This window comes from Cinclus cinclus, chromosome 11 (assembly GCF_963662255.1).
Source record: "Cinclus cinclus chromosome 11, bCinCin1.1, whole genome shotgun sequence".
Classification (NCBI taxonomy): domain Eukaryota; kingdom Metazoa; phylum Chordata; class Aves; order Passeriformes; family Cinclidae; genus Cinclus; species Cinclus cinclus.
In genome coordinates, this window is record NC_085056.1 from 19436573 (window position 1) to 19454286 (window position 17714).

Consider the following 17714-nt stretch of genomic DNA (forward strand, 5'->3'; position numbering starts at 1 on the left):
TGGTGCTTTCATCTTCTCCACTGTTTTCCCCCACCTGGGAGTACCATTTTTTAGTCTTAGATGTGATACTGGCTCGTTGTTATTAGGGGTTTTTACCACTGAGTGGAATCCCATGAGCACTTGCTGTTCATGTGCCATTTTCGAGGGGGGTAGTGGAGGTGGGCGTGGATACAAAAGTAGTTACTTGTAGCAGCCTGGGATCCAAGCCCTGGCTGCCACCAACTGACCCAAATAGGCAGTTCCAGAAGGAACAGCCTCTCCTGGTGTCTCAGGCAGGCTTCAGCCACAAAGTACCAATATGCAAGCAGTGCCTGGAGTTCAGGCGATCAACTCTTATAATGATTTCAGCTCCAAGTGATTTCAACTCGGCTTGCAAGGTACCTTTGGCCAGCACAGAGAAATGAGAGCGGAAGCGCTGTGTAGAGGTTTTGCAGGGTTCTTTATTGTCTTCTGCAAAGGGGAGTCCAGGGACAATAGCAATCCACTGAACTTGGTGAAAGTAGGGGGCTTTATAGGGAAGGTATGGCTTGACAGAATGACTGATGGTTTGGAGCTAAGGAAGTATGACCAATAGTGCTACAAGGAGATAAAGCAGGGCCCAAAGCAAAGAGAAGGGTCTCTAGCCTAGTCACTGTGACTAAGCAGTTCTTATCTAGGGGATAGTTCTCCAAGGAGGCCTTGTGAGGGGCTTTGCTCCCTCCACAGGTACTGGGATGGGGGAAAGGGACAAACAGCTAGGAGCACTAACATAAAACGTTAACAAGAAATAGTCAACACAAGCAACAGTTATGGTCAACTGGGTAGACACATCAACACAAGCAACAATAACTGAGTGGACACCTTGTTGAGAAAAACTTGCGTCTGGGAATTTATTCCCCACAGCTTCCATGAGCATCAAGTCTCTCTGGCTGCTCTGTGAGCTTGTTTTGTGAACCAGCGGGGTCTGCTGTGTTTTGGAAGTGCTTTGGTTGGAGTTCACACTATCACAGCACTTGTATTCAGCCTTTATTGAGGAAACAGCCTGTGACATCCTCTGGTGGATCAAAAGAGGCCTTGAGGCAGGGCTGGGTTTCCATCACACAATGGCTCACTGTGTCTGAGGGGTGTTCAGGTGCACTCTTTTTTGTCCAGGTCACACCATGGCATGGGGTTTTTCCCAGACCTCTCAGCCAGGACACCTGTAAGGCCTTAAAGTGCTTATGACACGTTTTGTGTTTCTTGTGTATCTCAGCTGCTTTGTTTTCATCTGTTCAAGGTTTCAGAGTGAATCTGGACCAGATGCAGGGCCTGCCCCACAACCAGACCAGAATGCTTGAAGTGTGCTTTGAAAGCACCCGCTGGCTACGGGGTGACGTGGATGTGCTGCTGCCCATAGAGGTACCAGAGCTCTTGGGGCACACAGCAGGCTTGGCACAGCAGCAGATGTCACCTGCACCCTCCGCTGACTTCTCTGTCCTTCTCCAGGTGGCAAAAGGCCCCACGTATAACATCCACCTCCATGCCACTGTGTTGGGACTGTCGCTCAACCTCTCCAAGAACACACTACAGTTCTCTGATATCCATGTTGGGCAGTGCCAGATTGAGACAGTCCAGCTCTACAACTGGTTCCGTGTACCCTGCGAGTGGTTCATTACTGCCATCAAGCCTGTCAGGAAGGTAAAGCACAGGCGACATCGAACATGTAACTTCTTGGTTGGGTTTTCTTTGTGTCTCTTGCCCTTTCTGCTCCTGTGGCTGCCTGAGCACTTGAATCTACAGTGTGTCTGAGGAAGCTTCTGAGGGACTAGATCAAGACTGTTTTGCCTGGACCTGTTCCATTAGCTGATGCTTTACTTTTCTGCTGTCTTCACCCGTTCCTCCTCCTCTCAGGACAGTAGTTCCCTATCTGCCTGCCCAGTTCACAGGTTTTCGCTGCAGCTCCAGGCTATGGGGGTCAACCTTGGTTTGGCTGTGGGTACTCTGAGCACAGTATCAGTAGAGCACTGCAGGAACTGAGGTTCTGTCCTCACACACTGAGGAGACCTCACACGATTGGTTTCTGTGCCCAGGACAATCAACGCAAATGCATTATACCAGCCATGCGTCAGAAGCAGCAGGTGCTGGAGGATGAGCCCTGTCCCTTTGAAGTGACGCCCTCCAAAGGAACCCTCAATCCAGGAAGGTGGCAGAACTTACAAATCCAGTTTACACCCAAGCAGGAGGTGAGATTGGCAGGTGTCAGCCCAGGAGGCCTGTCAGGGCTATCTGGAAATGAGGGCCTGGTGCAGAGGTATGAGCTCTGCCTTCACAGGGAGCTTTCTGCAAGCTCCATTCTCAGCATGGCTCAGTTCACCCCAAGAGTACTCCTGCGAGATGTGCTTCGAAATGCCCACAGGGAGCTTGCACAGAGAGAGAGCATCAGGGCTCTGTGGCTGCCTCCTGGCACAAGGAGGGGGATGTGCCCAACTCCCCTTGTGCCTCCCTCTTGCCTGGCTGTATTTGCAGCTGCACGCTTGCAGAGGACAGTCCTGGAATGGCCAGTCTAGGCTCGTCCTGCTGCAGAACTGACAGACAAAACAGTCACCAGACACCTGGGCACAGCAGGACAGTCACCTGTACTGGTGTGCTGCCAGCAGTCCCTGGGGCTCTAGCCTGCCTGCTCATTCCTATGCAGCTGGGGATTCAACTTAAAGGATGGAGTATTCCCAAGAGCAGTTTTCCTGTGGCTGCTGGCTCTTGGAAACTGACAGTGTGTACCAGTATGGACACAAGTGCTTCTGTGCCCGCTAACAGTCGCAGGGGTCTTTATTTGCTCGAGAGATGTAACCATCTTGTGTCTGGCTATGACCAGAGCCAGACACTAAGCAGAGATGATGACCCTTATTTCTAGCCAGTGAGAGCTCATTTGCTTCTCTCCTGGAGCTGGTGTTTGCCTGACTTGGCAGTGCCAGGACTGTGTCTGGACACTGTAACCCCGAGGGCCCTTCTCATGAGCACTGCACTGCTGCATGACTAGGTGAAAACACCTGACAGTCCATTGTACTTCCATCTGATACCCAAACACCCAGTTAGAATGCACACCAGGATTCATCCCAGTTACTCAGACCCAGGACACAGAGGCTGTAGTATCTAGCATAAGTAAATACCTGGTTTCCATTCACTTTGGAGGGGCTGATAACACCCTGACCTTGGGGCAAATGTTGTATTTGGAGTCCTGTCACCTGGGACTCCATGGATGAGTTTTCTTCCCTTTTCTCTTTTCAGAGGTCTTACAAGAATGAGCTGAAGCTTAACATTTGTGGAAGCATCAATCACTTAAAGCTGCACCTCTCAGGACAAGGTCTAGAGCCACGGTTGGAGTTTAGCCCCCCAGCACTCAGGATGGGATGGGTGCTGGTGGACAGTGATGGGGTGGATGCCACAGTGGTGGTGAAGAACCCATGCAACTTCCCTGTTGAGTTTTACTCACTGGATTTTGATGAGCAGTACCTTGAGGAGGAGAAGGTGAGAAGGCAGGTCTGGTCCCCATTGTACATGCTGCCCAAGCTTCACAGCACTCCAGCATTCCCAGGCTTTTGCCAGGGAGATGGAGGCAATCCCCAGGGCAAAGCCAGCTCTGTTGATGTGCTGTGGGAGGACTTAAATAGTTTGAGTTGTTGGGAGGAGGGTAGGAGACAAAAAATGGGTTTGTTGAGTGTGTGTGATGAGAGGCAAGAAAAGGAATCTTTGCGTATGGTTTCTGTTCCCTACATGCACAGATCCTGCGGATAGCAGTGGGGTCTGAGTACCAAAAGAACTTCCTAATTCCTCCACGCACCGTGGGTGGGACGCTGCCCTCAGAGGTGCTGGAGTACTATGAAGCACAGAAGAGGCTGAAAGCTCAACAGGCAGAGCTGAAGGCTAGGGAAGAGGCCAAGGCAATGGACAAGGCAGTACCAGGTCAGAAAAACAGTGAGGGTTTGGCCATGTCTGTCTTGAGTGTGGTCACAGCAGGGAGTCCAGCCCATACACCCTGAACTGTCTGTCACCTTGTTCTCCAGGGAAAGCCCATGCTTTTAGCAGCTGCCTGTTCCCCAGATTGGTGGAGGAACTCTTGGGTGAAGGGCTGGGGCATCCTCTCCCAACCCTGAATGTAGCCAAAGCAAGCTCATAGTTACCTGCCATAGACTGGGAAAATAATCAGGATATTCCCTTGTGTCCCTTAGCCACAAAGACTAGGATTGGATGAGTTCTTCAGCCAGTAGGACCAGGTCTAATATCCCTGGCTCTTTTATATTTGCACCTTCCGAGCAACAAAAGAACAAGCTCATGTTGCTTTCACCAAGTCTCCTTTCGTGGGATCTGAGGAGATGGGGAGGATGATGAGGATCAAAGGAGGGCGGGAGGCTGACTTTTCCCCCTGGTTTTGCACTGCAGCATATCATGGGGCTGTCACACCCTCTCCTGAGCCCATGGTGGAAGTGACTGGGAGCCCTATCTCTCAGGCTGTCATGCGCCACCTGGGCATCGACCCATCTTCAGAGAGTTGTGAAGCACAGCAGGACAGAGGGATTGTTGTTATTGTCCATGGGCCACCCCGGGCAGGTATGTGAGCTGCAGCCCTGGGCTGCAGGGAGAGGGGCAGGCAGGAGGAACACATCCTGGTGGACCATGGTGCTTAAGCCAAAGTCCTCAGCTGAACAGGAGGTGGAGATGATCCTCTTGGCTCTAGAATTCAGAGCTTGTACCCACACTCCAGCTGCCTCCCTCATGGCCTCCCCAGAGGGACACTTGCTTTCCCACTGTCCTTTTTACTTCGACATCTTGTTTGAGGTTCTTCCAAGGCCTGTCCCTGTAATGCCTCGTATGCAAGTGTCACCAAGCAGTCCTCCTCTCTCTCAGGAAAGACAGAGATAGTGGCGGCCCTGTGTCACTATTATGACACTGCTCACTTGTCCATTGACACCATGGTGAAAGAGGCCATCGCCAATGATCAGAGCCAAGCAGGGCGCCGCGCCCGGGAGCTTTGCACCAAGGCTGCCATGGAGCTGAAAGGCGAAGACCAAGATGATGCTGGTAAGGAGAAATGCTGGACCCAGAGCCAGTGCTTGAGAAACCTACCATAACTGTCCACTTCTGCTTACTCAGAGCAGCACCTTTTCAGTCCTTGGGTCTCCTAGGGAACATGGGTGAAGTGCATCTCTGGCTTGTCTAAAAAAAAAGAAATAAATTTTAAGAGCTCAGTCAGGGGTTCTTTTATAGCCCCTTTGCTGCCGTTCTTGGCACATAATTGGTACATGTTTATTTTTCTGCGGGTGGTGAAGCACTTCTGTCCCTTTCCCAAATATTTTATATTTCCTCTAAGCTGAGTCAAGCTTGCTCCTCATGGGGCAGCAGGCAGAACTGCTGCCCACTTTAACAAGGAAAAAGCCTTCTGAAGTGGCTCATTAAGCACAAGAGGACTGACTATGGGTTTAACCTTGCAAAGGAGAAGAAGGGAAGGACAACCTCCCAGAGGAATTTCCAATGAGAGACATGCTACAGATGAGCTCTTTTCTCCAGAGATTTACCTATGCCCACTGTCAGGGCACACAGCTCATGCATGCTGGGCTGTTCTACGTGTAAGACAGAAGACTTTAATGAAACTTACTGGGAAGTTGGTACCCTGAGCTCTGCAGGGTGAGGCAGACCTGGCTCAGTGCAAGGGGGAAGTTTTGCATTGCTCAGTTTTGAACCTGGCTGGGTTGGGAGCTGGTGGAAGGAAGAAGAGTCTGGGTTCCAGCTGGGATTTTCCCACAAGGAAGATTTCATTTCAGTGGAGACAGGTGATGCAAGTGGGGTAGGGCTTCAGGTCCCCACATGAGAATGCAGGATGGGTGCAGTGTATGGAAAAATGGTCCTGAAGGACAAATCTTTGGCTTGATCTGCAGGGGAGCTGCTGTGCAAGAGTGTCACCTGCATGCACAGTTGTTAGGAGGGACATAGTGCTGGCTTTAAAATCAAATACGGGATGGCATGTTTTACCATGCTGGTAGGAGAAGGAGGGAAGGAGCTGCTTCTGGGAAACAGTGCTGCCAGTGCCCGGCAGACTGGGGAAAAAGTGCCACATTTCTTCAAGGGCCCAAGGTTACGCCCATTGCGGGGAAAGGTACCTAATTGTTTTTCAAAGCCCCCCTGAACCATCTGTCCCCTATGCAGGTAAAAAGCTTACTGCTCGGACCAAGAATAAACAAGCCTCTGGAGAAAAAATCATCAAGAAAAATGCCAAAGGCAAGAACATTCCAGCACAAAAGAAAAAGGAGCCAGCCAGCAAATCCAACAAAAAGGTAAACACAGTCTGCTCTGGTTGATGTCTGGGACCTTTGCATTGTTTTTGAGATGGGCAGGGGCTGCTTACCGTGGAGGCTGTGTGCCAGCCAGGGCCTGTTATGTGGGTCCATAGTGCCAAGCCCAGCTGGCAGGCTGGGTATGACTTGAGCTGGGAATGTGCTCTGGCAGACAGCTATACTGGTTCTAAGTGGTTTGCTGGTGAAGTGCAGTCCTGGCTAGTATGGCTGCAGGCAGCGAGTAAAGTGCTGGAAGGCTGCACTGGGGGCTTGCAAGCTTGGGTCTCTGCTGGCCAAGGCATGGACCCTCCAGGACCATCCCCTGGAGCCTCACATACTGCACTGCAGGGTTGTTCTACTCTCCACTAGTGAGGAACCCCAGCTGCAAGCCCAGCAGTGGGAATTGTTCAGGGCTTTCCACCATGGTTTATTTTCCTAACAATGCTCCACATTACAGTTCACAGTTTCCACTGCTCCTGCACCACAACAGCTGAACATCGTCAGCAGTCATGGGGAAAAGCTGAACTGCTTGAGCTGTGTGCTGCCCGAGGACCTGCTGGTGGACATCCTATGTGAGAGGCTGAAGGTGTGTGGGGTGGGGGAAAAGGAGACATTCCTGCTCTGGAGAGACAGGCAGAGATGTATGACTTGGAGAGGAGGAGGTCTGTACATGCTGCTGGAGGATCCTGGACTGTGTGCAGGGAACCTTGGGGGAAGCTGCAGATGCCCCTAGTTGGCAGAGCCTAATGACAGATCCAAGCTGTTCTTAGCTAATGCCCTTGGAACAAGGATAGCTGGTGCCCTGTGACATCTCTTAACTGTCCAGCTGTGAGCCCCCTGCGTGCAATGGCTGACTTGTTCTTCCCTTTATTTGCAGCATGAAGACTGCTCCAAGGGAGTGGTCTTTGATGGCTTGGAGAGCCTCTTCACAAGCAGCCTGGAATCTTCTCTGCTCTGTGTACTCAAAGCTGTTAACAATCATCATCATATCTACATAGTGAACCTGCATCAGGATTGTGCTTCTTGGATAACCAAGGAGGAAGATGAAAGAAAAAGGAGGGATGCTAAAAGAGAGAAGGAAGGTAAGATATCTCCCTCCCTCTCAAATCTTTCTCAAGCCCTCGACCTTATCTCTGCGTATCTGGGTTTGCAGCAGAGCTTGTAAGAAACATTTTTATTAATCTTTCGACCTTCTGCCTCAGCATAACCAGAACTCAGAGTTGCAGATCTGAGGTTTTACGATTCACCCTAATCTCTAACATTAAAGTTTGGGCACAAGTGCAAACTGCTGTAGCTCAGTGACAAATGACTGTCCTCAGCCTTGGTGCGCTTAAGCCAGGCAAAGCACAGGAACTCACTGCCCAGCCATAGTTTGGGTGATTGTTTGAATTTTGGAGCAGGGTTATGAGCTCCCCAACATCTCCTGGTATGATAGGCTGGGTTGGGAAAAGCTGTGAATCCTTGCGGCTGACCCAGAGCACCCAGCTCTGCTTCTGGTCACTCATGGTTTCTCTTCTGGTTTGTGCTAAAGAATTGCAGCAGACAAAAGCTTTTCAGAGGAACATGCAACGTATCTTGAAAATGGATGAGGATGAGTATTATGCCCTCCCTGAGGAGAAGCAAGCTCTAGTGGATAAAATAATACAGGGAAGAAAGCATCTACGGAGGGAGAGGTGAGTAAGCCCTCCATGGGTTACTGCTTAGAGTAGTGTCCCTGGAAGGTTTCCCTGCTCCAAGGCCTCTGAGCTCAGTTTGATAGCAAAGGCAAGAAGCAGCACAGGGATGGCCACTCTTAGCTCCCTGGCTCCCAAGAGAGGAAAGACCTTCTTCTACTGAGATAGAATATCTTCTCTATTTTAGTGGTGAGCTCTGCCAGTTTAGATGCTGCCTGCAGGGAGCTGGGCTCAGGGCTTGCCTGTAGAAGTGTATTTAAGTCTATGGTGTTGATTTGCACTTTATTCATCATCTCCCTTCTTCACCAAAACAGTGGGATTGTGGTATGGGCAGGTGTGGGGCACAGACAAACCCTTGGTTTGGGTCCTGGTCCTGCTACAGATGAAATCCTTGCAATGCTGACCTGCCAAGGTTCTCCTTATGGTGGGACACCACCCATAAAAGCCCATGTCCTTTAGGCTCCCCTGAAACTGCAGAAGTAGGCAAGCTCTGCTCCAGCAAGGCAGCCCAGCTCAGGACAAACAGGAAAAGTGTGGAGCTGGGAGGTGAGGCTGCTTAAAGCAAGCCTGTGTATCAGGACTTCTTTCAGCTCAGGCTGAAGTTGGTTTCATGGGGAGGAGACAGACGAGGCTGCTTCAAATTGTTTCCATGGCAGATAGCACAAGTTTGCCTTGGTTACAGCTGGGTTCCAGCAGGAAATCTGGCTGACAAGAGCCTGTCTTGCAGGAGAGGAGTTCCTGCAGCCTTTGCTTTCTGACTGATAGGATTATTCTCATTAAGGAGCAGGCTATGTCCAGGGAGAAGGGGGCTGCATGAATCGAGTAAGAATTGTAGGAGGGACAAGCAGATGTTAGCAATTTGTGAAGTGGTTTAAACTGGGAAATCAAGAGACGAAGGGTGTTTTCAGTCATCAGTGCAGAGAGCTGGTGGATCAGCCTTTGGCAGTGGGCTGGAGGTGTCTGGGTGTGCCTTAAGAGGGAGGTTGCACAGTCGAGACCTTACAATGGCAATGCTTAGGTTTGGCTGGTCCTGGAGGTCCCCTTCCACAGTTCACTTGGGATGTTCCCAACCTCTTTGGGTTGAGGAAAATTCAGGGAAATGGTCTCATGGTTATGCCTGGCCTCAGGGTCAAGGAATAAACTGCAGGGCCAGCCAGGACTAGTGAGCCCAGGTTTGTGGTGGTGACTCTCAGAGATGTTTTCTATTTTGTTTGCTGAAGGGAGATGAAGCAGCTGGCTCAAAAGCTTGAGGAGGAGGCAAAAGCCTTAGAGGAAAAAGAGAAGTGGAAGGAGGAAGAGAGGCAGAAGGAGGAAGAGAAGCAGAAGAAGGAAAAGAAGGGTGTCTCCTTGGGGAAGCAGTCTGCGAAACCAGAGAAGAAGGAAACCAAAGCCCTGAAGAAGAAGGAAACCAAAATCCCAGAGAAGAAGGAAATCAAATCTCCAGGGAGGAAGGAGACCAAAAGCCCAGAGAAGGGGGAACCCAAAGCCCCAGAGAAGAAGGAGACCAAAAACCTAGAGGAAAAGATAACCAAAATCCTAGAGGATATGATAACCAAAATCCTAGAGGAGGAAACTGAAATCCTAAAGGAGCGTATATACAAAGGCCAAAGGATCTGGGAAATCACAGAAAAGGAGGAAACCGAATCCCCAGAAAAGGAGGAAACGGAATCCACAGAAAAGGAGGAAACAGAATCCCCAGAAAAGAAGGAACCCAAAGCCCCAGAGAAGGGGGAACCCAAAGCCCCAAAGGGGGAACCCAGAGCCCCAAAGAAGTGGGATACCAAAGCCCCAAAGAAGGGGGAACCCAAAGGCCCAAAGAAGTGGGATACCAAAGCCCCTGGGAAGGGTGAACCCAAAGCCTCAAAGACGGGGGAACCCAAATCCCCAAAGAAGGCGGCTACCAAAGCGCCTGAGAAGGGGGAGCCCAAAGCCCCAAAGAAGGGGGAACCCAAAGCCCCAAAGAAGGGGGATACCAAAGCCCCTGAGAAGGGGGAACCCAAGGCCCCTGAGAAGGGGGAAACCAAAGCCCCAAAGAAGGGGGAACCCAAACCTCCAAAGAAGTGGGAACCCAAATACTCAAAGAAGGGGGATACCAAAGCCGCAAAGAAGAATGAACCCAAAGCCCCAGAGAAGAGAGAATCCAAATCCCCTGAGAAGGATGAACCCAAAGCCCCAGAGAAGGAAGAACCCAAATCCCCTGAGAAGGATGAACCCAAAGCCCAAGAGAAGGAAGAACCCAAAGCCTCTGAGAAGGGTGAACCCAAAGCCCCAGAGAAGGAAGAACCCAAAGCCCCAGAGAAGGAAGAACCCAAAGCCCCTGAGAAGGGTGAACCCAAAGCCCCAGAGAAGGAAGAACCCAAAGCCCAAGGGAAGGAACAACCCAAATCCCCAGAGAAGGGGGAACTCAAGGACGTAGAGAAGGGGGAGCCCAAAGCCCCTAACAAGCAGGATACCAAAGCCCCTGGGATGGGGGAAACCAAAGCCCATGACAAGGGGGAAGCCGAAATCCCAGAGTACCCAGCTGAGATGGATAAGAACTTGATCCAGAGGTTTCAAATCTATGAGTCATCGCAGCAGGACCTCACACAGCTTTTCTCCTACGGTGACAAGGTTCAGGGTTCTGTGCAGTTACCCGTGATCCAAAACAGAAATACATTCCTGCCTTCAGCTGAAAACAAAGGTCAGAAGACCTATAAGTCTCAGGAGAAGGTTGAGAAGAAGCCTGAACAAAAAGGTGGAGGCCAAAGAAGTCTTCAGTCATCTCAGCTGGAGACACAAAGCGAGGTTGCAGAAGGGGCAGTCAGAGATGAGCATGTCAGGGTGCGGTGCTTGGACATCCAGGTCACAAATCCGAAGGCCATGATTAGGGAGATCCTGAGGGATGGGAGGCTGCCAACAAAAGATGAGGTAAAACCTTGCAAGGCTCAGATTTTGAGCATGCTGTGGTCTTGGGTCCTGGAGTATTGTGTCCCCCCAGGTGACAATGGCACAGAGCCTTGTCCGGGCCCCTGATGATGTTCCACAATGACTCCGTAGCATCTGTGTGGATGGGGAGGTTATCACCATCCATCCCTCAGTGGGCAGAAAGTGGGAGTGCTCTGTGTACAAGTATCCCATCTGTTCAGAGTTTCCCAGCCTGGAAATCATTAGAAATGGTCCCAGGACAGGGCAGCTCATGGTCATTGTTTTCTTCAGCTGAGTCACTTGGGAGAGGTTTCTGTCCCAGTCCTGCTTGTAGCTCTTGCCTCTGCTCTGGAGCCTGCTCACCCCACTGGGCATAACAAAGCAAAGCACTTGCACTTCATATAAATGAAAAACCCCATTGCTAAAAGATCAGTGCCTTTAAAGAGGATGAAGGTAAGAGAAGTATAAACAGGACTTTCTGTTCTGTTTCAGATGCTGAGACATCTGGGACTGCATCCCGAAGGGCCTCCCCTGCCCCCTGCTGCTGTCTTCTCCGTAGTCAACTACCCAGAGGAGCGGTTGGGTTCTGCAGAGTGTGTGAAGCCCTTCACCATTGTTGCACCGGAAGGTGCTGCTATGGAAGACAATCGGGTGGGTGCTCCAGTGGTGCTGGCACTGAAGGTGCCAGGGCAGGGACCAGGCTAGATGGGGGCATGGGGGACAGGTTGGATGGAGAAGGATCACTGTGGAGAGGTAGTGAAGATGTGATGGGGCCCCATGTCTGCAGGTCTCCTTTCTGTCAGGGATGGGACAAAAGCGACAGCTCTGCGGGAGACAGAGCAGTTCTGTAACACAAGAGGGAAAAAAATCACCTAAAACTGTCAACTTCCTTTGAGAACAGGGTCCTGAAGTGAGAAGGGGTGTCCTAGGTAAAACAAACACCAGTAAGGAAGACCAAGACCCTGGGCAGGTGGACTTGTTTATTTATTCTCTCTTCCATTGGTTGAGAAATACCTGCTTTGCTTTCCAGGATGGGGATGTCTTAGGGCTCACCTGTCCCTCCCTTTTCTCTCTCCCCTTAGGCCAAGGCCCCAGATGCCAAGGGCAGTTCTGCCGAGGGCCAACCAAAGACACATAAAGCAACCAGCAGAGACAACTCTCCAAAGGAGAACCAGATCTCCACACACAGAACAGAAAGTCCCCAGGATTCCTCTGCAACCAGATCCAAAAGTGTGCTGAAAAGAGCCTCAACCCCCACAGAATTCCACAGGTGAGCCACATGGGAAGAGGTGATGCCTCTGCTTTTTGGTCCTCTTGCCAAACAAGGTCCGTCATCCCCAGCTCCACAGTGACCCTGTGCCAGTGCCTCCACGGGATGGCCAGTGCACCCTCCTTGTTTCATTTGCTCCTTAGCAATGTCTGAAGCCTCCTCTTTAATTGCCAGGCTGAAACGGTACCGATGGATAGTGCCTGACCACGGTGAGGTGGAACTGAAGGTCCACTTCTCCACCAAAAGGCCAGGGAAGTTTGAGCACACACTGAGGTTTGAGCTCGTGGAGACAAAGCGCCAGTACGAGCTGCCCTGCAGTGGCACGGGCGTGTACCCCAGCATCAGCCAGAACCCGCGGTAAGGCTGGCCCTTGGCAGCCTCCCACACTGCTGCCCCCTGAACTCACAGCCAGGGCTGCCCCTTGGTGCTTCTGGCCTGGGCAGGTGGTGCTGCTTGAGGTCACCCAGCATCTCTTCCTGTGCTGGGAGCTGGGAAGGCAGATGGTGCCTCAGCCACCAGGAAGGGTTATGGCTTTCTGACTACATTTCCTACTTGGAGCATCTCGTAATTCCTTCTTCCCCACTTTCTCTGCCCAGGCTGGTGTTTCCACAGTGGAGGGAGACCATGGAGGCAGATGAAATCATCTTCAAGGAATATGTTGAGAGCACAAAGCAATTCCACTTTGGACCTCTGCTGTGTGGGAAATCAAGAGAGTGGTATGTGCTCCCTGCTGGGCCTTGTTCTTTCCTGGACATGCTTGGAGAGACATGCTGTCCTGCTGGCACAATCCAGGGCAGTCCCCAGCAGAGTCCTGGGAGACACATGGGTTTGAAGGACCACAGATGTGTGAACTTGAGCAGATAAGAGGCAAATGGGCCTTGGAGGAGCTGCTCTGCCTACCCGGTGGGTGTCTTGGTGGCCGCCTTGGTGGCCAGAGCCGCATGCTGCTGCCAGACCAAAGGAGACTTGGGGGGCAACTTCTGTCCCCCTCCACATCTCAGCTTCACCCTGTAGGGAATGAACTGTATGGTGGTTTTAGAGGTGCTTTGAGCTCTGCAGGTAGCCTGATTGAGCAATTCTTCTGTAGATGGTTTTGTGAACCTTTCATTAATCTGTAATTAATAATAAGATTTATGGTTCACCTGCCAATGGGTGTCAGGGGGAATGTACAGCATCATGTACATTTTCCTGTGATGACATTGCATCCTCACTGCTAGGTAAAGTCTGCCTAAACATGCTGTCATTGAAGCTATTGTGTATTTCTACATTTACTGTAGAAATTTTTTTTTTTTAAATACTATTTATCACTAAGTTCTTGTCTCCATGGGAGATCTGGAGGGCTAGGTCTATTTTGCCAATGTAAGGAAATGAAATCAAAATAGTTTAAAAAACCAGACAATCTTTAGCCAGGTTGATGGATAATCTGGGATTTCTCTTTGCCTCTTTAACCCTTTCACTCCAAAGTCATTTCCACACCTGAGAGAAGGGTCATTTGTTATCTATTTGCATTCCTCTTGGGAATTGATGCTTTAAATTTCCTTGTCAGATGTTGAGCTAACGCATGAAATAGAAAGGATTTTTATGACTTTTATGAAATAGATTAGCTAAACTTTCTTCCAAAAGAGAAGAGTTTAAAGAAAGAGTTTTCTTTCTTTATACCCTGCAGGGAAGGCACCCCAAGAAGGGGAAAGAACCCATGTGCCTGGTGTACTGTTGTTTTTCCAGGCACCTTTGAATTTCCCTTATATCAAAAACTCTTGAAGTGGCCTGAGCATCATCAGGCTTCTGGGGTGGAGGCACCAAGTCCAGGGGAAGGCATCAAGGCAAGGCAAAGATGAGCACACAGCTACACCCCTGACTGGCATCCATTTCCCTCACTTTTTGTTAGAACTGGGTCTTCCAGCACCTCTTCTTCGGGTGTGCATGGTGCTCTCCTGACGTGTGGCAAAGGCAACAGTCTCCTCTGCAGTCTTTTCCCCTTTTGTGGACAGGTACAAGGCCCAGAACTGTTCCAGCAACTCGGAGAATTTAACCATCCTCAACAACTCCCCCATGGATGTAGAGGTCCAGTTCTCCTTTGAGAATGATGGGAAAGCAGAGACATTCCTTTTGGACCCTCCCATCATGACACTAAAACCAAAGGAGAAGCAGGTAGGAGAAGGGCAGGTAGAGCAGGCACTGTACAAGTGCCCAGGAGCTGCTCCTCCTGCTCACACACAGTGCTCTTTCTATTTCTTTCTGTGGGGCCGGGTCCAGGAGCTGACCATTTGGGCATACCCCACTTCCCCTGGCTTCCTGGAAGACAAACTCATCTGCTGCATTGAGAAGAACCCAGACCCAGTGGTTTTCAGCCTGTGCTGCCATGGGGTGCACGTGATGCTGGAGGTCAGCCCCCTGGAGCTGTCTTTTGACAAGCTGCTTCTGCACAGGTCAGTCCTCCCACAAGCACTCCAGGACTTGTGACAAAGAGAAAATGTTTGACCTGGTTTCCAGGGCATGGATGGAGCTGCTGCAAGTTGCATTCAGTGGTGAGGCTGGTGTGACCGTCCAGCAGCTGATGCCAAGTGCCTTCCTGTCTCTGCAGGACTGACAGCAGGACCTTGGTCCTGAAAAACAACACCCTACTGCCCATGGCCTGGCAGCTCACTGGGCTGGATGACCTTGTTGAGGCCTTCTCCTTGTCACAAGATAACGGCATCATTGATCCCTGCTCAGAGTTTGAAGTGACCCTGAATTTCAAGGCCGAGCAGATTGGCAGCATTGAGAAGACCCTGCGACTAGAGGTGAGAGGGACTGGGCCCTGCCCTGCAGCTGTGTGCTCTTAGGGGTGGACTCAGGAAGAGCTGCACCTGACAGATTCAAGGGTGCTGTGACCCCAACCTCTGCCTCTACACTGCGTTTGCCAGGACGTGCAGTGCATCCACATCCCCCCAGATAACCAGACACTGCATCCTGAGCCTGTACCACAACCACTTTGTCCCTGTGAGTGGTTGAAGGCTGTTGTTTGGTTGTACAGACTGCAGTGTTATCTCTACATTCCTCCTGGACTTTGTCTGAACCTCTTGCATAGTGCAACAAACTCTCCCCCGGATTTTTGTTCCCCATGATTCAGGGGCTGCATTTCAGAGAGGGTGCTAGGTGATTGGAGAGGCATGTCAATGCCATCTGCTCTGAGACACCTCACAGTTCTTGTGGTTGTTCTTACATCCCTGTGCCTCTCAAGGATGCTTTAGCAGCAGCATTCCCTGCTTCAGGAATGAAGAATTGGGCTGATAGGGCGTTTTACTGCAGCAGAATCCCCACTGTGGCAACCCATGAGATAAACAGGTTAACAAAGTTTGTGAGTCCAGCAACACCTGTGAAGCCAGGGAGACCACAGAGGAAGCAGCCAGCAGAGACAAGGACTTACAGGCTGTCTACCAAAAGAATCATCTGAACAATGTTTGTTTCTTGCTGTCTCAGGTTTCCGATACAGAAAACATCCTGGGGATTGTTCAGGCTGAAAACATTGAAATCTCTGCAGAGGTCTACGACATTTCTCTGAGTCTTGACATGCCTGAAGGTCAGTGGATGCCTCCCAGACAAATCAGTCCAGATGCACTTCATTAACTTGGGAGGTGGGCAACCAAAGCACTGGGATGGGATGGGATGGGATGGGATGGGATGGGATGGGATGGGATGGGATGGGATGGGATGGGATGGGATGGGATGGATACATAAAGCACATACCCTGCAAGCTGCATGGAATAAAGCATTGTCAGGACACTGACAGCTTTAAGTCTCTCCCCTCTGGACTTCGAAGTGTGCAGCTTCAATGGATTTAGGAGCTTTGAAACAACAGTGACATCAACAGGTAATTGGCAATTTCCACAGGCTCAGCACAGCATACAAAGTAATAGGATTTGTGCTTGGAAGTGAGGAAATGGAAGCCGAGCTCCTTGGGTACTAAACCTGCAGATATTTTGAGTGAGAAAGCAGAGAAGTAGCTGGAAAACACTTTCAAGAAAACACTTTCAACACTTTCAGATGCTTGCTGAAAAGTGTTTTGTGTCAAGACCTCCATGTAGCTTGTGACCTGGTGTATTCTGCAGCAGCTCACAAATACCGTGTTTGACCTTGTTCTGCGGGTTTTCTGCAGGTCCAGATGGAAGCTTGGAATTCGGAACCATTAATGTCCTGGATAATGTGAAGAAAGTCCTGAGTGTAAAGAACAAAGGGATGTACAACACTGAGTACCGGTAAGTCCAGCTGCCTGGTAGTGAACATTTCCAGGGGTTGCCAGGCCTGCCTTCTGCCTCTGTCAATGGCTAGAACGTGTTTCCATGCTGGCTACCTCTTGGTAAATACAAAACCTGGGCTCTCTAATCTCAACTATTTTCCCAGAGAATCCAGCCACAAACCAGCAGTTCTTCACAACTCAGCAGGAATCCAGAGGAGAGCCCTAGAAATTTCAGCCACTGAAATGCTGAGATTCATTGCCTTTCTTTGATGGTCACCTCCTTTCTCTTTCTGAAACTCTGTAAAGAAGTGAATGAAAAATTTTGGTGTCAAGGGTTCTTGCAGTAACCTCGTGATTGCCTGCACTCTCTGTCAAGATCCAGGATTCCCTGAGCAGAGTTGGACTCTCCTTTTTCTTTTTGTTTTGTGGTCCTATGCGAAGTCCTGGCTGTGCTGGTGGCAACTATACTTTAACTGCAGAGATCTCCATTCCTTCCCTTTCTCCCCTTCAGTTTTGTGCTGAAGAATGCAGGTCCCAGGATGCAAGATTTGGCATCCCACTTCACTATTGAGCCTCAGTCGGGCATGCTGATTGCCTCCCAGCCTGGTGTGAATGTTGAGATGCTCTTCCACCCCACAAGGGAAATGGTCGTCAAGAACAAACCCATCCTGTACTGCCAGGTGAGCCCCCTGGGCCAGGCTCTGTTATCACACGGTGTTTTGGGAGCATCAACAGGATAGGTATCTAAAGGAAGGAAGGCTTTAACTGGAGAATCCTCTCTCCTACATACACAAAGTCTTTCAAAACCATTGGGAGGCTTCCTAAGTGGAGCTGAGAATCTGACTCTGGAGGAGATGCTTAAACAGGGAGGGTAAATTGATGGAGGCCTGGGGTGGAGGCTGGCGACTGGGGTAGAGCAAGCTGGCCTCTTGGCTTTGTTTACCACCCCTTCCTGTGCACACAGGTGATAGATGCCAGCTCAGGGGAAGGAAGCCAGACTGTTGCCACCATCCCAGTGAGGGTGTCGGCAAAAGCTGTGTACAGCAAGTACAGTATTGAGCCTGCCTCACCCATCAACTTTGGGGCCATGCTCAAGGGCACCAAGAAGACCCAGACTGTCGTGCTGGAGAACAGAGGCATGCTCAACTTCAAATTCCACATCCTACAAGCACCTGAGGATGCATCTGCATTGGCAAGCAAAAGGTATGAGAAGCCCTGCACCACCCTTCCTGTCTGAGGAGGCACCACCCCATGGCTGGTATGTGGCAGGCAGCCAGGAGACCTGGGCTATCATCCATCTGCATCCCTGGCTTGGGGAGAGGGAGCAAAACATCACCTTGGCATCCCCATGTGTACTATGAAGC

At 50.5% G+C, this 17714-nt stretch overlaps 1 protein-coding gene across 1 annotated transcript in view; it reads left to right on the forward strand.

The window, feature by feature from the left end:
- LOC134048147 (hydrocephalus-inducing protein-like) overlaps nt 1-17714 on the forward strand; it is a 74684-nt gene that overhangs the window by 46796 nt on the left and 10174 nt on the right. The window contains exons 35-58 of the mRNA XM_062499746.1: nt 1256-1377; nt 1465-1692; nt 2049-2201; nt 3244-3483; nt 3738-3918; nt 4396-4563; nt 4792-5034; nt 6157-6284; nt 6775-6870; nt 7162-7281; nt 7824-7957; nt 10606-10864; nt 11290-11314; nt 11421-11512; nt 11944-12131; nt 12306-12488; nt 12728-12847; nt 14123-14282; nt 14388-14560; nt 14716-14914; nt 15594-15693; nt 16270-16369; nt 16862-17030; nt 17315-17553. Coding sequence (XP_062355730.1) covers nt 1256-1377; nt 1465-1692; nt 2049-2201; nt 3244-3483; nt 3738-3918; nt 4396-4563; nt 4792-5034; nt 6157-6284; nt 6775-6870; nt 7162-7281; nt 7824-7957; nt 10606-10864; nt 11290-11314; nt 11421-11512; nt 11944-12131; nt 12306-12488; nt 12728-12847; nt 14123-14282; nt 14388-14560; nt 14716-14914; nt 15594-15693; nt 16270-16369; nt 16862-17030; nt 17315-17553 — 3820 coding nt within the window. The remainder of the gene's footprint in view (nt 1-1255; nt 1378-1464; nt 1693-2048; nt 2202-3243; nt 3484-3737; nt 3919-4395; nt 4564-4791; nt 5035-6156; nt 6285-6774; nt 6871-7161; nt 7282-7823; nt 7958-10605; nt 10865-11289; nt 11315-11420; nt 11513-11943; nt 12132-12305; nt 12489-12727; nt 12848-14122; nt 14283-14387; nt 14561-14715; nt 14915-15593; nt 15694-16269; nt 16370-16861; nt 17031-17314; nt 17554-17714) is intronic.